The 15,442-nt window shown below is 39.8% G+C and overlaps 2 protein-coding genes across 2 annotated transcripts; one reads left to right on the forward strand and one right to left on the reverse strand.

Moving 5' to 3' along the window:
• Nucleotides 1–18: 18 nt before the first annotated feature.
• spaca9 (sperm acrosome associated 9) lies at nucleotides 19–3,156 on the forward strand. The gene is made up of 4 exons (XM_057321896.1): nucleotides 19–75; nucleotides 1,525–1,693; nucleotides 1,898–2,100; nucleotides 2,850–3,156. The coding sequence occupies exons 2-4, from the start codon at nucleotides 1,526–1,528 to the stop codon at nucleotides 3,151–3,153; spliced, it is 675 nt and encodes a 224-aa protein (XP_057177879.1). The 5' UTR covers nucleotides 19–75; nucleotide 1,525; the 3' UTR covers nucleotides 3,154–3,156.
• Nucleotides 3,157–3,279: 123 nt separating this feature from the next.
• tsc1a (TSC complex subunit 1a) lies at nucleotides 3,280–13,591 on the reverse strand. Its single transcript, XM_057321885.1, is given in 22 exon segments — nucleotides 3,280–5,357; nucleotides 5,491–5,655; nucleotides 6,063–6,250; nucleotides 6,812–6,934; nucleotides 7,058–7,168; nucleotides 7,302–7,484; nucleotides 7,564–7,736; nucleotides 8,115–8,158; nucleotides 8,231–8,717; nucleotides 8,837–8,920; nucleotides 9,025–9,082; nucleotides 9,182–9,294; nucleotides 9,392–9,557; nucleotides 10,051–10,163; nucleotides 10,587–10,747; nucleotides 10,829–10,902; nucleotides 10,979–11,133; nucleotides 11,258–11,402; nucleotides 11,600–11,752; nucleotides 12,193–12,296; nucleotides 12,451–12,648; nucleotides 13,458–13,591. Coding segments are annotated over 21 exon segments (3,399 nt in total). The 5' UTR covers nucleotides 12,560–12,648; nucleotides 13,458–13,591; the 3' UTR covers nucleotides 3,280–4,867.
• Between the last annotated feature and the right edge of the window lie 1,851 nt (nucleotides 13,592–15,442).

Here is a 15,442-nt window from a genome sequence, read left to right on the forward strand (position 1 = left end):
AAATTCAAAGGAAAAGTGGACGCATTGTAGCAACTCTACAGATATTTGACATCCGTGGGGTGCGAAGCAATACAGGTATATTATATCATGTAAATATAAACTTTAATATTTTGCATTATCATCATCAACAATGAACATGACTTTGTTTTTATATTCGGTCCTACGTGCTGCTTTGTATTAAAAACGATGTTCGTGTATTTTCCTACATATTTATATCTTTAAAACACTTTATTTTTAAAACTAGTGTCCAATGACGTGTAACGTAAATTCTTGTGTGAGAGTCAGGGGCGTTGCTAGACCTAAACCTCTGTGGGGAACAGGCCCCCATTACATTTTCTATCACTTACGACACAATGCACTTAAACTTCCCTTGCTTAAACCAATATTCCTACAGTTTAACAATACTAGGGAATGTAATCATTTATGTATTTAAAAATATTTAAGGATCTTTAACATACTTAACCAACTTTATTAACATGTTTGCATGCACTGTATGGAAACAATGAAAGCAGATTTTCTTGCACATCTGCATTCATTACACAATCAGCGGGCTCCATCACTCCATCACTAAATTTCGATTTAAAAACACTTTATTCGCAAAAAAGGTTTTTATGCTCGCTCGAGGTGTTTTTTCATTTTTGCGAAAATGGGTTAATGCAAATAATGGGAGATGGAAACGCATTTGCCTAATAAATTCCTCCAAAAAGTCACGTAACTGCACTATGAGACGGCGTAACCTGACAGTATCTTGTTACACAGCATCAGAAATGTTGTTATGGTCATTCTTAAATGCCTGAGCAAATTTCGTCAAAGTATTTCTGTAAATGCCTCTTAGAACTGTCACGACTTCCCAAACAGCAGGCATCCAAAAATCACCGCATTTATTGTGTTTCGTAATCGTCTGCTTGTGCAAGTATTATTATAGGCTACATGAAAATGATTATATCCCGTCTCTTACTTTTCTTTCTGATATTGAAGTGATGGTTGATTAGTTGGATGGAAACGGTGCTTCTCAAATGTTTTATGCGATATTCCAATTTTGCGCGTAAAAAAATCGCAACTTTGGATGGAAACCCGGCTAATGATTACAACGAATAAAACATCTTTTGAAGAATATACAATTGCAATATTTCAAGAAACCAGTCGTTTTACGGCTCCAACTAATATAAAGAACATTATCTTTAAAACAACAATATTTTCTGGTTTAACAGCCAAGTCCAAACAAAGCTGGTTGATTTTTTGAACCAACACACAGACGTGCGGGGACATGGATTTCTGCGCGAAAGTATAGGCCACGAGTTGGTTTTCGGACTGGTTAAAATGCGCGACTTCGTCGCTTTTACAATCGTGAATTAGGTTACAATTACGTTGATAATTGCGGCAAAAACGGATGTATATACAATGTAAATGATTACACTGATAAACGAAATTATTAAAACTTAAAATGTATAATGGGGCACAAAGGGGGTCTAGCGACGCCCCTGGTGAGAGTGCTTTATTACTTATCTCATTTTTGTAAAACAGGATGAGTAAGCCCACTTCAACCGATATGAGCGACGTAAGAGAGCAACTGTACTCCATTGACCAAAAGTATGAGCGCCTCAAACAGCAGCAGTTTATATTTATCACAGCTCTTGAGAGGTCGAGAGAACATGCCAGAGACAAAACTGAGCCAGTCTCCTCGGTCACACAGGTTAGGATGATTTTTCCCAATGCTCTTCATCAATTTACATGCTATAAACCACACTTACTGTAGATTAAAATTGCTGTAATAATGAAAAAAAGTACATTATACTTTAATAATATTAATATTAGTATATTAATAAATTATGTGTATTATGTTACTGGGTGTAATTACACTGTCCAATTATAATGATAAATGTGATTTTACCTGTAGGTACAACAGTACATGAACCATGACTGCAGCAACTCCACAGACAGATGCATCTTCTCGCTCTTTTTGGAAATAATGGCTGATCTTGAGGGTGTTCTGAAACTTATGGAATCCTCATTGTCGAACCGAAACACTTCCTGTGAGGGCTTAGATGCCTGCAGTGAGCTCCTGAACCCCAACACTAACATCAGCCAGCTAAGAGCACAGTTAAGTGACAAGTTACAGTACAAGTATTGAATCAAGAATTTCAGGGTAGCACTTTATTTTACAGCCCTGTTCTACATGTACATAACTTACTAACCCTAACCTAATGGTTAGTATTAGGCGGTTAAAGGGATATTTCACCCAAAATGAAAATTCTGTCATGAATTACTCTCTTGTGGTTCCAAACCTGTATACATTTCTTTGTTTGGTTGAACACAGAGAAAGATATTTGGACGAATGCTTGTAACCAAACAGTTGTTGGACCCCACAGACTACCATAGTAGGAAAAATGACAATGGTAGTCAAAAGTGCCCCAGAACGGTTTGCTGTCCTACATGATATCTTCAAAAATCACAAAATATATATTTTTGTGTTTAACAGAACAAAAAAAATTCTTAAGCATTTTTTGCTACTATGGTAGCTAATGGAGTCCAAGAACGGTTTGGTTACAAGCATTCTTCCAAATATCTTTCTCTGTGTTCATCAGAACAAAGACATTCATACAGATTTGGAACAATCGAAGGCGAGTAAATAATGGCAGAATTTTAGTTTTTGGGGTAATCCATCCCTTTAAGTGCACTGAAGTTATATATACACTGTAAAATAAAGTGACCTGAATTTCATTGCATTAGAGTGCAATATTAAACATTAAATAGTATTAAAGAGGGTAACATGAAGCACTTAGATCATCAAAACATGAATTACAGCCACATTGCTTTCCCAATCTCTCAATGCTGCTCTGTATTAACAGCTACCCGCACAATGCGATCAATCGCCTGAGCTGTGATGAAGCAAGAAATTTCTATGGTGGAATTGTGAGTGTGATACCACTGGCTCTAGACCGTCTCACCTCCTGCTGTAAAAGAGCCACTCAACCTCTCACTTCCACAGCCACAAAAACATCACCTCAGCAAACAGAGGCCGAGAAAGCAGGGACTTCTGCTGACCTTGACAAGAGTACCAGTAACAACTCAAGTATAGTATATAGAAAAGGCACAGGTGGCTGGCATGCAGGAAAACCGGCCTGGAAGCCACCAAGCAATACAAAGAGATAAAATCTTGCTTTAATAGATTCATGACAAAAACAGTATTGACTTCATTGATTCGTTTAAGTATTTTGTTTAAGTATTACATGTACAATTACTTTTTTATAACTGATGAGAATATGACAAAGATTTGCAAAACATATATTTTATTTTTGTTGATCATAGCTTAACAAGGAGAACAGCGGTTGTTTTTTTCTTGAATTCAAAACAGTATTTCTAAACAGACTCCCTGGTTACCTGTTACACCAGTCATCATCCAACTTACTGTACCACAGTTCAGATAACTTGACAAAGTAAGAGACAGGCATCCTGTTCCGTGCAGTAAGGCATTTTGTGAAATGACAATGTTTGAGCTTTTGGTTAAAAAGAAAAGAGAAAAATAGCAGTGATTTCCATATATTTCAATGATCGTTGTAAACCACCTACCCAGTTGGCAGGCTAAAGCCAGCCTTTCTTATAACACTGCTTCACATATTCCAACCTGGACCCTGCACTAAACACAAACCCCTGGGGCGAGTTTTTATAAAGAATCAAGTCTTATGCTCGGCTAGTGTTCTTCAATCTTAAGAAAGCCTGAATTAAAAAAGAAGTGCTTTCAATTCAGCCAGCTGCAGCCCATTATATTAAACCTTTTCTTTACAAATGGGGTCTGACCATTGTAACGCTGAGATAAAAGAAAATACAGGGGCAAGCTTTATAGAGAACCGACGAGTTTAGTGTCAACGTATAGCAGCGGCCGTATTTTGCATGCTATTAACACAAGAGCAACCAACCTTTAGACACGCCGGATCATTTTCTAATTCCTTGATCACCAGCAACAGCTCAACAGCACAAATGCATTAAATGCACCAGCAGCAGCGTAACCTGTGTTCTGTAAGGCTCTGACAGTCTTGCAAAACAGCAAAAAATAAATCTGTTTATCCCCATCATCATTCATACCTCAAATCTGGCATGACGTGTGTTGCTTAGAATTATTGCACTGGTTACTGGGCTCTAGAATCACAGTAGCGATGGATAATGAATAAAAATAAAAACTATTCCTACAACTACTACAACACAACGCTTGCTCACTCATATTCTCTAGGCAAAGCACAAAAAGCACATATGGCTTGCCATAGCGATGAACGACGTGTGATTTCGACTTCTTGCTTGCCTACACAGCTTTTTGTTATTCACATTTTTATCAGACTGATTGATGTGTGAACTATTTACAGTGCTATTTTAGCAGAAACGGGGAAAGTGACTGCGACAATCCCACTTGGTATGGTGTCATTTCAGTCTCATTAGGCGTAATTCACGACGCTGTGATTCAACGGGACATGTTGCTCACACAAGTTCAGAAGAGTCAAAACCCTTCTTTTTTAAAGAAGAAAACAATGATTAAGGCAATACGTTGGCTGGAAAGTAGAGTGGGGACTGAGCAACATCCAATTGCCACACCATATCACCACCACGGCAGAACAGTGAATGTCAATTAAAAAAAAAAAACATACAGAATTACGATGAATTCATTGTTAACTCGATGACATTTAGACAGGAGATATGTGTGCCACTGCGGCTGGATTAGTTCAACCCAGTCAAATGTTTTTCTTATTTTTTGGCTTCTCTGTAATACAAAAGAGCTTTTAAAATGAACTAAAACTTCACAGACCACTCTGACCTGGAGTGGTGCACTCTAATACTGGGATTTATCCTCTTCTACGATCACCTCAGCAGCGTACAATCAATGCTCATGATGGGTCTCATTGTAATCCATTATTCGAAGATCGTGCTGTCTCCTCCGCTGAATATTATACGCACGGGGTCTGTCCATGGGCTGCAGGTCAATCTGATCATTAGACCCCTCAAGCTCAACATTATCTGAAGGGTCTACTAGTTTCGGATCCTGAGAGAAGCAGGTGGGGGCAGCTGGCTCCTCTTCGTAGTGGCTCTCGCTCTTATTACGGAAGAGCTCTCTGGCACGCTTACCCAAAAAGCTTCCGGTACTGGGGCAAGAGCCAATTGCCAGTGGGGAGTCGCAGGGAAGGGAGGAAAATGAGCGGGCGAGCGCGGAAAGATCTTCTTCCTGACTGCCGTTAATGAGCGCTCTGGGAGGCGTATGAGAAGACACGGCAGACACTTCGCCATTGAAACACATGTATGCGTTTTCCTCTCTTTTCAAGGGGTCAGCTGATGGAGATGAAGCAGATGGGCTGGTACTGTTGCGATTTGACCTGAAACACAAAAGGGAATGTAATTTCTGCTGGAAATTCAACAAACCATAACGAGTCTCGAAACATCTGAAATGTATTTCAGAATTTACACTTGAAAAGCAACCCGTGCAGAATATTACGGTAAGGAACGCACCTCTGGTTGGTGGAACTGCTGGGCTCAGAGGTGCTCTCTGCTGGTGAACCGGTGTGCAGGTTCTTCAGCTCTATTTGACTGTAGAGCTCAAGCAGCTCCGACTGTAATGCCTGAGTGATGTGTTTTTGAGCAAAGTATCTGTTTTCTGAAACCTGCAGCTGCTCCCTACAAAAAACCCAGATTTAAACTAATAAATCAAGGCCAAGACGCTTTTGAAGAGCTGAACAAACCTGACGATCCACATTCCACAAACCTATGTACCAACTACATAAGTAGGCCATTAGCAAATATAATATGAAGTTTGTATACAATTACACTTAAATATTATTTCAAAAAGTTCAACATAATATAGTAGTAATAATTTGTTTAATGATGTATGTAGATAGAAATAGCTCATTCTAAGGTAATAAAAACATAACACTTCATTATGTAAGGTCTTTATACACCTCTGAAGACATACTATATCATATTGTATTTCTGTCAATAGATCATCCAAAAAATTACACACTGGACTTTTAAACGTTAAATAGTGTTATCAAAAAACGACTAAGAAGGGATGGACAGTCTCATACATGGCTTGACTTTTGACATTCTCCAGAAATTTCTTCTGCTCTCGGATGACTTGCTCTTTCTTAGTGACTTGGGTCTCCAGGTCAGTGATGCGCTGCTGGGCTGCCTCGAGTCTCTGACCCTGCTGGAGGGAGCTCTGCCTCAAACGCTCTACCTCCCGCAGTGAAGACGCCTGCTGCATCTTCAGCTCCTAACAATCACACGAGAAATCTGAATTGATCTAAACAAACCATGCAAATTACCAATAAAGAGCAAGTGAATTTCATTTCAGCTCTTTGAAATGCTCAGCATTGGGTACTAGAGACTTAAAATCAATATAGCAGATGAACATTAAATTCAAATGTCAAACTTCTGTAGAATAGATTCAAATATACTGTTAAATGTAGTGATGAGTACTAAAGTAACCAACATATTCGGGTGGGGGATTTATAGACAGGTGATATGTAAGACGCGTAAGGCTGTGAAGTTCTGCAGGTACAGATTGTGTATGCCTTAAATAGAGACCTCTGTCGAAGTCTCGTAACCTTGAACACATGCTTGCACTTTTCACACACTAATTCACTTTCCTGGCAAGGTTACAAGTGCTCAGGGTATTTCATAAACTGATGTTTTGGCAAAGACTGTGTGAAAGCACCTACTGTGATGTTAAAAAAAACCCAGCAGATCTTTAGTTTGCCTGTAGGTAAGCAACGACATCAGCACAGTTAATAACAGTCGTCAAACTTTTTCTGTCAAGGACCATCTTGCATACCTTGCTTGCCTCGGGTCCCAAGCGCTCAATTTCTTCCACGCATAGCTTGTTGGCCTCACCCAAAAGCAGGAACTGTTTGTTCAAAAAAGCCATCTGCTGCTCCATACTCTCACTTTTGTTGAGCTGAGATTGGACAAATCAAGCACACAAATGAAACACTACATACATTCATGTCATGGGTAGAATCTGCTTTCAAATGTAGAGCCTAAGTTTACAAAATACAACAGGGGATTTCACATGTCTTACCTTGATGGACAGCTGGCTGAGCAGGTGTCCCATATTACATACTTTGTTGTTGGCTCTCTGTAGCTCCGCCTCCATTTCGCCCACCTTTTTCTGATTTTCTTGCAAGTCACTCTATAATTGACACCATGAAGAACATTACTCAACATTATTTAACACAAATATTATATACGATCTATCAACTGTATCCTAAAACAAAATGACTACATTTTGAGTGCATAAAAATGCCCTACAGCTCTGCGCTCACCTGCAGTTCCTGCATCTTTGAGTAATAGTCATTGCGTTCCTTCTGCAGCTGCTGGATTTGCGCCTGCAGCTGGTTCACCACAGTCTCTCTGTCCTCTCGCAGAAGCCTGGAGCGCCGCTGTTCCTCCTGCAGGCTCATCTGTAAAGCCTGCATCTCAACATCCTGAAGCTTGAGTTGGGTTTTCTGCCACACACCAACAAAGACACCATTAGAAAGCCACTGTTTTATGTATATGGCTAATCTTTTTCAGTTCTATTCTTACCATGGAGTTGTTCTGCTCTTCCAGTGCAGTCGTGTTGACGATACGGCCAAACAAACGGCGGTTCCGGAGCGCATGCTGCTCTCTCTTATGTCTCTCATACAGCAGCTGGTTATGGAGCAACAGCAGCTGACTGCGCAACATCCCCAGTTCATCAGATGCTACAGACACAAGAACTGCAAAAAATACACTGAAGTCAACTCATAATCAGCAGCATTTTGCGGTCAATTAAATTTACAGTCCTAAAAGGATTTGACACTACCGAGATCATTTTTGACTGATTACAAAAGGACATGAGCAAAAATAAAATCTGTATTGATTTTGAGAAATGATAACTTGTAAGAGAACAACATAGAAAACAGAAGGAGAGAAAATGACTAATGTGGATTAAGACGAATGAAACAAGAAAATGGAAACAAACAGAAGTTGGAGAGGAATGGTTTTGTCCTTTGCTAGGATGAGGAAAGGTTCAAGGACACAATCGTCTCGAGCATGGACAGCCTATGAATTAGTAAATTACCAAATACCTTTTCCTTTATTGCTATGCTGTTTACCTCCAGAGTTTGGGTCCGACGATTGGTTTTGAACGAACAGAGTTCTGTAAAACACCAACATGTGTTACAAATTCTCTAAAACAACACGATCAGTAATCCTGAAGAAATCCACGTACCTCTTTAGCAGCTTGTCATGTGTGTCATGGCCCTGCTGAATAACACGGTCCAACACCTCCAGCGGTGAAGTTGCAGAAAGATCCTCGCCCTCCATCTCTCGGTGTAGCGTCCTCTCTCCCTCCACCCTCCTCAAGGCCTCTGTGGTCTTTGTCTCCAAAAACAAATACGCCACTTTAGGCAGGGCAAGGTCAAACAGCGGCTCGTAGGGCAAGGGTTCTTTCATCAGTTCGGACAGAGAACATTTACTCAGACCCTTTCCATTCTCTATGGGGGTGAAAGGAGGCCACAGGGACCATGGAGGTTGCTGATCTCCTCCTTTGGTTGTGGCTTCACCCCTGTCTGGTGTGGAGACTAAATTTGGTTCGTTGCTCGGGTGGGATGAGAGCAAGGTGTCCGAGGAGCCGGAAAAAAAAGAATCCAGGCCGGGCCTCGTCGCAAAATCCAGTTTCCCATGTGTCGGGCTTAAAATCTCCTCTGTGATAGCGACTGGGAAAATAAAATGTTAGAGATGCTGATGAGATGAGAGGTCACTAAACACTAAAGCATGACTGAAAACGGTTTTCTATACTTGAACGCTGTGGGACGCATGACGCCTCGACTCTCACCATCCTCTCACTCCTCGTCTGTCTTCTTGACAATGTCGTATAGGGTCACCAATGACGCTGGACTCTTGCCATCGCTAGCACCTCCTAAAGAGTAACCAAAGCAAAAGACATTGATCAGCGTGCCTGAGCAGCGAAGGTCAAATCCTCAACAGAATGAAGTTGTGCAAAATATCATCAGATAATCTCACCGTTGTTGTTTATACTTTTAGGCATGACTTTCTTCAGATCTTTGAGCGTTGGATTTACCTAAGCAGTTCAGAAAATAATTTGCATGAGAATGTGCACAGATTATTTCTCAGAATGGGTTTAGTAAACCCAGAAGTACTATCTTTATACCGTATGTACCTTAGCCTGAGTACTGCTGGTGTTTTGGGCGGCCTGCCCTAGTTCCTCTGAGAATGATGGGAGCGGAGATGACCCTGAGGGGGTTGAAGGAGACAAGGACCATTTTCCATCCACTGTTAAAAATGAAAACCAGTCAAAATCTGAGGCACATACATAAGCATCAAAGCAACAAACAGGATGTTTTTTTATTCTTTGTGCATATAGGCTGACCTGGTGTGTTGAGGATCCGTCCTGAGAGGTGGGCGGCACTATGCGAGACTTCTGAAACGGTGGTAGGGGACATTCTGGAGCTGGGCGGGGTGGTTATCCCACAGATTGAGGAAGGACTCCATATGCCCTCCTTTAATCCTGAGGAGTTTATCTCATCACTCTGCTGCTGGAACATATAAATTCAGCAATGGATCGTATAACTGCTCCTTAAATACTTTAAAGGGATAGTTCACCCAAAAATGAAAATTCTGTCATCATCTACTTATCCTCAGGTTGTTCCAAATCTGTATACATTTATTTGTTCTGCTAAACACATAGAAAGATATTTGGAAGAGTGTCAGTAACCACACAGAGCTCACCCCGCATTGACTACCATAGCATGTATTTTCCCTATTATGGCAGAAAATGGGGGGTGAGATCTGTTTGGTTACAAGCATTCTTACCAATATCTTTCTCTGTGTTCATCAAGGCAAAGACATTTATACAGGTTTGGAATAATCTGAGGGTGAGAATTCATAAATGTTTGGGTGAACTGTCCCTTTAATAGTATTCACAGGCTGTTTTTGAAGCATTTAATTGTGTTCTTCTGTACAGACTGTATTGTAGCACAGAGTAGAAGACATTCTGAACAATCTGATAACAATCACTGAATGTCTTACTTGATGGTTGGGGGGGGGTGTCCTGGAACCTGATTCCTGGGAAACAGTAAGAAAAGGAAGTGATAGCGAATGAGACTGGCAAACAGCGGTCATCGGCGTGACAGAGGTCATTTCTGTTGGAAGACAAGTAGGTAAGATTCACTGGAAAGAACAGTAGCATTATTGCATTAAACGAATAGTTCACCTTCAAAATGAAAATTATTTCATTATTTACTCACTCTCTTATCATTTTACACCCGTGTGATTTTCTCTCTTCTGCAAAACACAAAAGAAGATATTTTGAAAAATGTTGGTACCCAAAACCCGTTGGTCCCCCTTGACTTTTATTGTATGGACACAAAGCCAAAAGTCAATGAGGACCAACAGTTTTCGGTCCCCAACATTTTTCAAATGGATCTCCTTTTGTGTTCTGCAGAAGAAAGAAAATCAAATCGGTTTCAAATGGTGAGTAAATGATGACAGAATTTTCATGTTGAAGGTAAACTATTCCTTTAATAACAGAAGAAAAATGATCACGTGAAGCACATTCAGCTCACCATGGATACTGAGCTCCGAACATGACCGGCTGTGTTCTACAGGGCGGCGTGCTACGTAATCAGACAAAGAAGAATAGCCCTCTTCACAGGATGCCTCCTTTGGATCGAGGGAAACTTTACCACATTCAATCACTATATCATGGGGCTCGAATCTCTTCCATCTACAAAAAATGACAAACAGGTGAAGTATGACCAAACACATAATCTCTCATCCAGTTGAAAGTCTGTTTATTTGTACATACCTTATAGGATCAACCTCGTAATCTTTGGTTCCTGTGATGAGCTCTGGATGTATCCGTACGTGCTCCAACATTGGCTAGCAAAGGAAAAAGAAGATAACAGAGTGAGTGTTAGCAAGTAAGCACAGTGTAACACAACAGATACTGACTCACCTTAACTACTTCTTCGAATGTATCCACATTCTCCTTCATGCTGTAATGTGCACGTAGGTAGGAAACAAAATTACACGGGTACATCCCGTATAGTCGGTGGAAAAGTGAGTATACACTGGCATGCAGATGGACTGCATACACTCCCTGAGTGTGACCTGGAGGACACCGACAATATGTTCAGTCAAAGCTAGTGAGATATCTTCCATGTCCAGAATAAAAACCAAGCGGTTTTTACAATAAAGATAAAGAAAGGTATTAGAAATGTGTATGACAGACTACCTGGGTGCCGTTGGTTCCAAGCAGCAAGCCTTCCAAAGATGTCAAAGAACTCACAGAGAAGCTGTTTGTTGGTTTGAGGAATCATGGGTAGGAGAGTAATCAACACCAGAACCCCAGTTATGAGAACCACTACATCAGAATCAGCCTGCAAGTAGAAATTATTTCTAAAACAAACCATAAAGACTCTCCAGATATGAAAATAGTTTTTTTTGTATTGGACATCTGCTTGCCATTCATGTTCACCTAACTAAACACAGAGCAACTTTTCTTATGTAGAACATTAACCATGTTCAAAATCCTATTTGTAGCTTCGTCACACTCGACTGGACTTCAGTATGGTACCTTGAGGCATTTGAGCAACGAAGCAAACAAAGGGAAGCGTGCAATCTTGTGGATCCATTGTGGCTGCTTGCGGACAACATGGCCAAGGAGGGTGACGGTGGAGAGACGGCTGCTCTGCTTGCCCATGCATTCATTCATCTTATCTAAAAGATGCTGCATAGAAACACGTGCAGATGAAGTTGTTATTCATCAATTCCTGACAGATGTTCTATAATCCATGAAGGCATAAAACACTTATGTAAACAGCAGTGAAGGGAAAAGTGGATTAAGGCAGGTGTATTATTTTTGTCATGTGTCCATATACTGTATTATGACATACTATTACAAATTGTTTCACTGCAGTAAAATATAGACAATCACAACAGTAATCGTTTTGCTGGATGGTCTATGCAAATATTACACAGAACAATGAGACTTTTGAATGAGATCATGTATTAATAAATGTCATTTATTGTCATATTGTAATTCGAAATGTAAATCATTTTATCTCCTTATATGACACAGCTCACCTCCTAACACGAGGGACAAAAAAATAGCACAACTCAACCCAACAACTCATCCCCTAAACTCAAACCAGCATAGGCTGACCATACCTTATCATGGGGCTCCCTGACAGAAGACAGGATATCCACAGCTTGAGATGAATTTGTGTCCAGGAAATATTCCACAAGGCTATTCAGCAACATAGCACCTTTATCTACCAGTGAAAAAACAAATGACCTTCACTGTGATTTAAAGACTTGTATATTGATATACAGCAATTACTTATAGTATAAAAGCAGTGAAAGTGCAAACAGAAAACTCCCTTTTAGTAAATACTGTTTCAACAAACTTATCGATTTGACCCTGACCTGTGCTAAGAGTCTCCTGCAGCAGGGTTTTAACTTGCTCCAGCTCGTGCAAGTCGGTGGACCCCAAAAGAGGGAGAAGGTCGAATGCGTTCGGCTGCTCCTTGGCCATAGCTGTGCAGGACAGTGAGCAGGACTGATGCCTTTGTCACAGCGTAAACCAATGTCCTGTGGTGTCAGCATGGGGTGCTTCTGCATGAACTAGTAACAAAAGTGACAAAGTCAGTCAATATAGCCACTGCCAACAAACTTGCAAGTTAAACCCATTGGTTGTGTCTTACATTTACGTGTAAGTTTACGCATTTGGCAGACGCTTTTATCCATTGCATTATACTATACATTTATATCCGAGTATGTGCAATCGCCTGGGATCAAACCCATGGCGTTTGCGTCGCTAGCGCCATGCTCTAACCACTGAGCTACAGGAAAGCTTATAACATGGTCACCACGTCGAAACAGAACTACGGCTAACTTACATACTAACAACAACGAAACTACTAGCTAAAATGAATTACTTATTGAAAACAATACCTTACCGTATACCGTGAGCGTTTAACTTATATAACTTAGAAAGGTTCTTTCGTAGCTCCCCTTAACGTTCACGTAACTAAAACGTAATCGTTAGTGCATAACTGAAGCATTTAGACGTCCCGTCGTACTACGTGACAGAAACACATTAATCACTGCACACACTGCACACACTGCTCACTAACGAGGGCTGTAAACTCGGCACACGACAATGACATCTGCTTGAACTATAACCGGATGTGCTCAAAAACAACTGTATCGCAATAAACAAGCATCAAATGTCTCCAAATGCGTTTATTTTATTACCCTACGAAGTGTGAACTTCAAACAGTCGCCATCTTGGGAACCTCGCGACCTTTTACACAGCTGAGCTGAGCTGTTTGCGCAGATGAAAAACTGAATATCTGTAATGATCCTGCTACGCGTTCATTCAAGAAATGTGGGATAATAAGATTGCGTTGTATGAGAAAGAGAATACTGACCGACTCTTCAGCATCGCTGTCACAAGATCACTGCATGAGTGGCAGAAAGATGTGAAATGGTGTGCTAGCTAAGCACGTAGCAGCTGCCTTCAGCGTGACAGAAATGCACGGCGCATGCGCGGAGCTTTAAAGGACAAACATGTTTATGTAGTCAGAGTACTGAAAGGTATGTTAGAAGTAAAATGTTATAAACTGTTAGTTTCCTGTTAATAATAATATTTATTCGTGTAATTAAAAAAATTCCACATTCATAGACAATTAAATTCGTTGAATATATACGAAATATACGTATACGGTTTAAACGGAATTATTTTACTTCATTAAAACTAAAAATTAAGTGTTTGTTTTCAAAGATAAAAATCGAGCATTACTATAAAGGTAAACTATCTGATTTGCGCCCAATGGTTATCAAAGTAAAATTAACATTACAATTCCATTTTTGTTTTCTATGCAGTGATATTGATACAATTGAACCGTTGCTTACTGTAAGCATCAGATGTAAAAGCCTCTGTAAACCTTTTCAGTCAAAGCTAAAAATGTAAATGTAAAAGGGAAATGTAAAAAATTTAGATGATGAGACTTTGAGTCTTAGTCCTCCTCACATTATCTAAAAAACATCCCAATTTAACATACACCATTACTAGTCAGACTGTGGCATACAATATCTGACTATAAACTCCAACAGCGTTGGATACAGAGAAGCCAAACACCTCTCTAAATTAACCAGCATAATAACCTTTGCCCGCATCTCTTGTATCGACTGTAAATGCAAACAAACCAGTCTGTGCATTTTACTGAGCTCTTTTGTTAATAATGTGGTGTGTAATTAGTCTGTTGAGAGGTATTAATTACTGCTGTGATGTTGCTTATTAATATCCGATTCATTCATTGTTCCAAGGACGGCTTGATATAAGCTGCTGGCAGAAATTATCGAGAAGAAAAGAGCATTCAGATAACACCCCTTACACAGTGAGTGTGGTTGTGTACTGAGTTCTGAGCAAAAAAAGCCTACCGATAAGAAAAAGGTGGACATTGAGATCCAGGTGCCACCCCAAATTCACACTCCACATAAATAGTGCGATGAGAGATTAATGAAGCCACTCTCTTCAATTAGCTTTGATTAAACAATCATATGTAATGTAATATACTCTTGCTTCTATTGTTCCATTTTATTTCAGTTGTTCCATTAAATAAAAAGAAAGAGGGTCTTGTGCGACACCATTAGGTGGAGCCATTTTCATGCCACCCAGCATTGCATCTCCTTGCTCTTCCTGCATGGGCACAACAATCATTCAGGAGCATAGGAAAAATTTGCATGATAATAGTGAAGAATAAGTAGGATTAGTCAAATCAAATTCTGAATGAGGAAAGTTAAAATTTTATGTTAACACACAATAATTGTGCTAAGTCCATACCATTTTGCAGCATACTTTGAGAACTTTCTTCTTTCACAAAATAGGAACCACATGCTCTTCTCAGAATGAATACACAGCTAATACCCAAGCTATTGTCTAATTGGTTGCTAATGGTGCTATCCTAAAACCCTGCTAATTTCTGTCTGGATGAGAAAAGCAAACGGTTTTAAATGTTGCGTGCATGTTGCAATATGCTTTTTGTCCTCAATGGTTCTTACATTTTTTTAGTTAGTTCTCCTTAAGAGAAATGCTTGTCAGAAGTGATAAAAACACCAAGCTAAATTCTATTTCCTTCTGCGCTAAGAGCACCATTACAAGGCTGTGTCTGTTTTTGTTGTCCTGGATAATTATGAGCAAAGCCTCTTCATTAGGCAGAGATAAGAATAATTAAACAGACATTTTTTGCAGGATGAAGCATGGTTTAAATTATGTTTTCAAAGAATGATAAAGCCTATCCCCAGTGAAAATTGTTAAACATGGTTAAAACTACATTATATTTACAAGTCACACTTCAACCCCAGGGAATATTACATTCTAGACAATTAAATGCTTAAAGAGATTCACGGTGCT

The sequence above is a fragment of the Triplophysa rosa genome, linkage group LG2 (genome assembly GCF_024868665.1).
Source record: "Triplophysa rosa linkage group LG2, Trosa_1v2, whole genome shotgun sequence".
Lineage (NCBI taxonomy): Eukaryota > Metazoa > Chordata > Actinopteri > Cypriniformes > Nemacheilidae > Triplophysa > Triplophysa rosa.

What these genes read in the sequence shown, in the direction of transcription:
- spaca9 (XM_057321896.1), top strand. Translation starts at nt 1,526, where the DNA reads ATGAGTAAGCCCACTTCAACCGATATGAGCGACGTAAGAGAGCAACTG. An exon ending in CAGTCTCCTCGGTCACACAG is followed by an intron (nt 1,694 to 1,897) that starts GTTAGGATGATT and finishes TTTTACCTGTAG; the next exon opens with GTACAACAGTACATGAACCA. An exon ending in ATCAGCCAGCTAAGAGCACA is followed by an intron (nt 2,101 to 2,849) that starts GTTAAGTGACAA and finishes CTGTATTAACAG; the next exon opens with CTACCCGCACAATGCGATCA.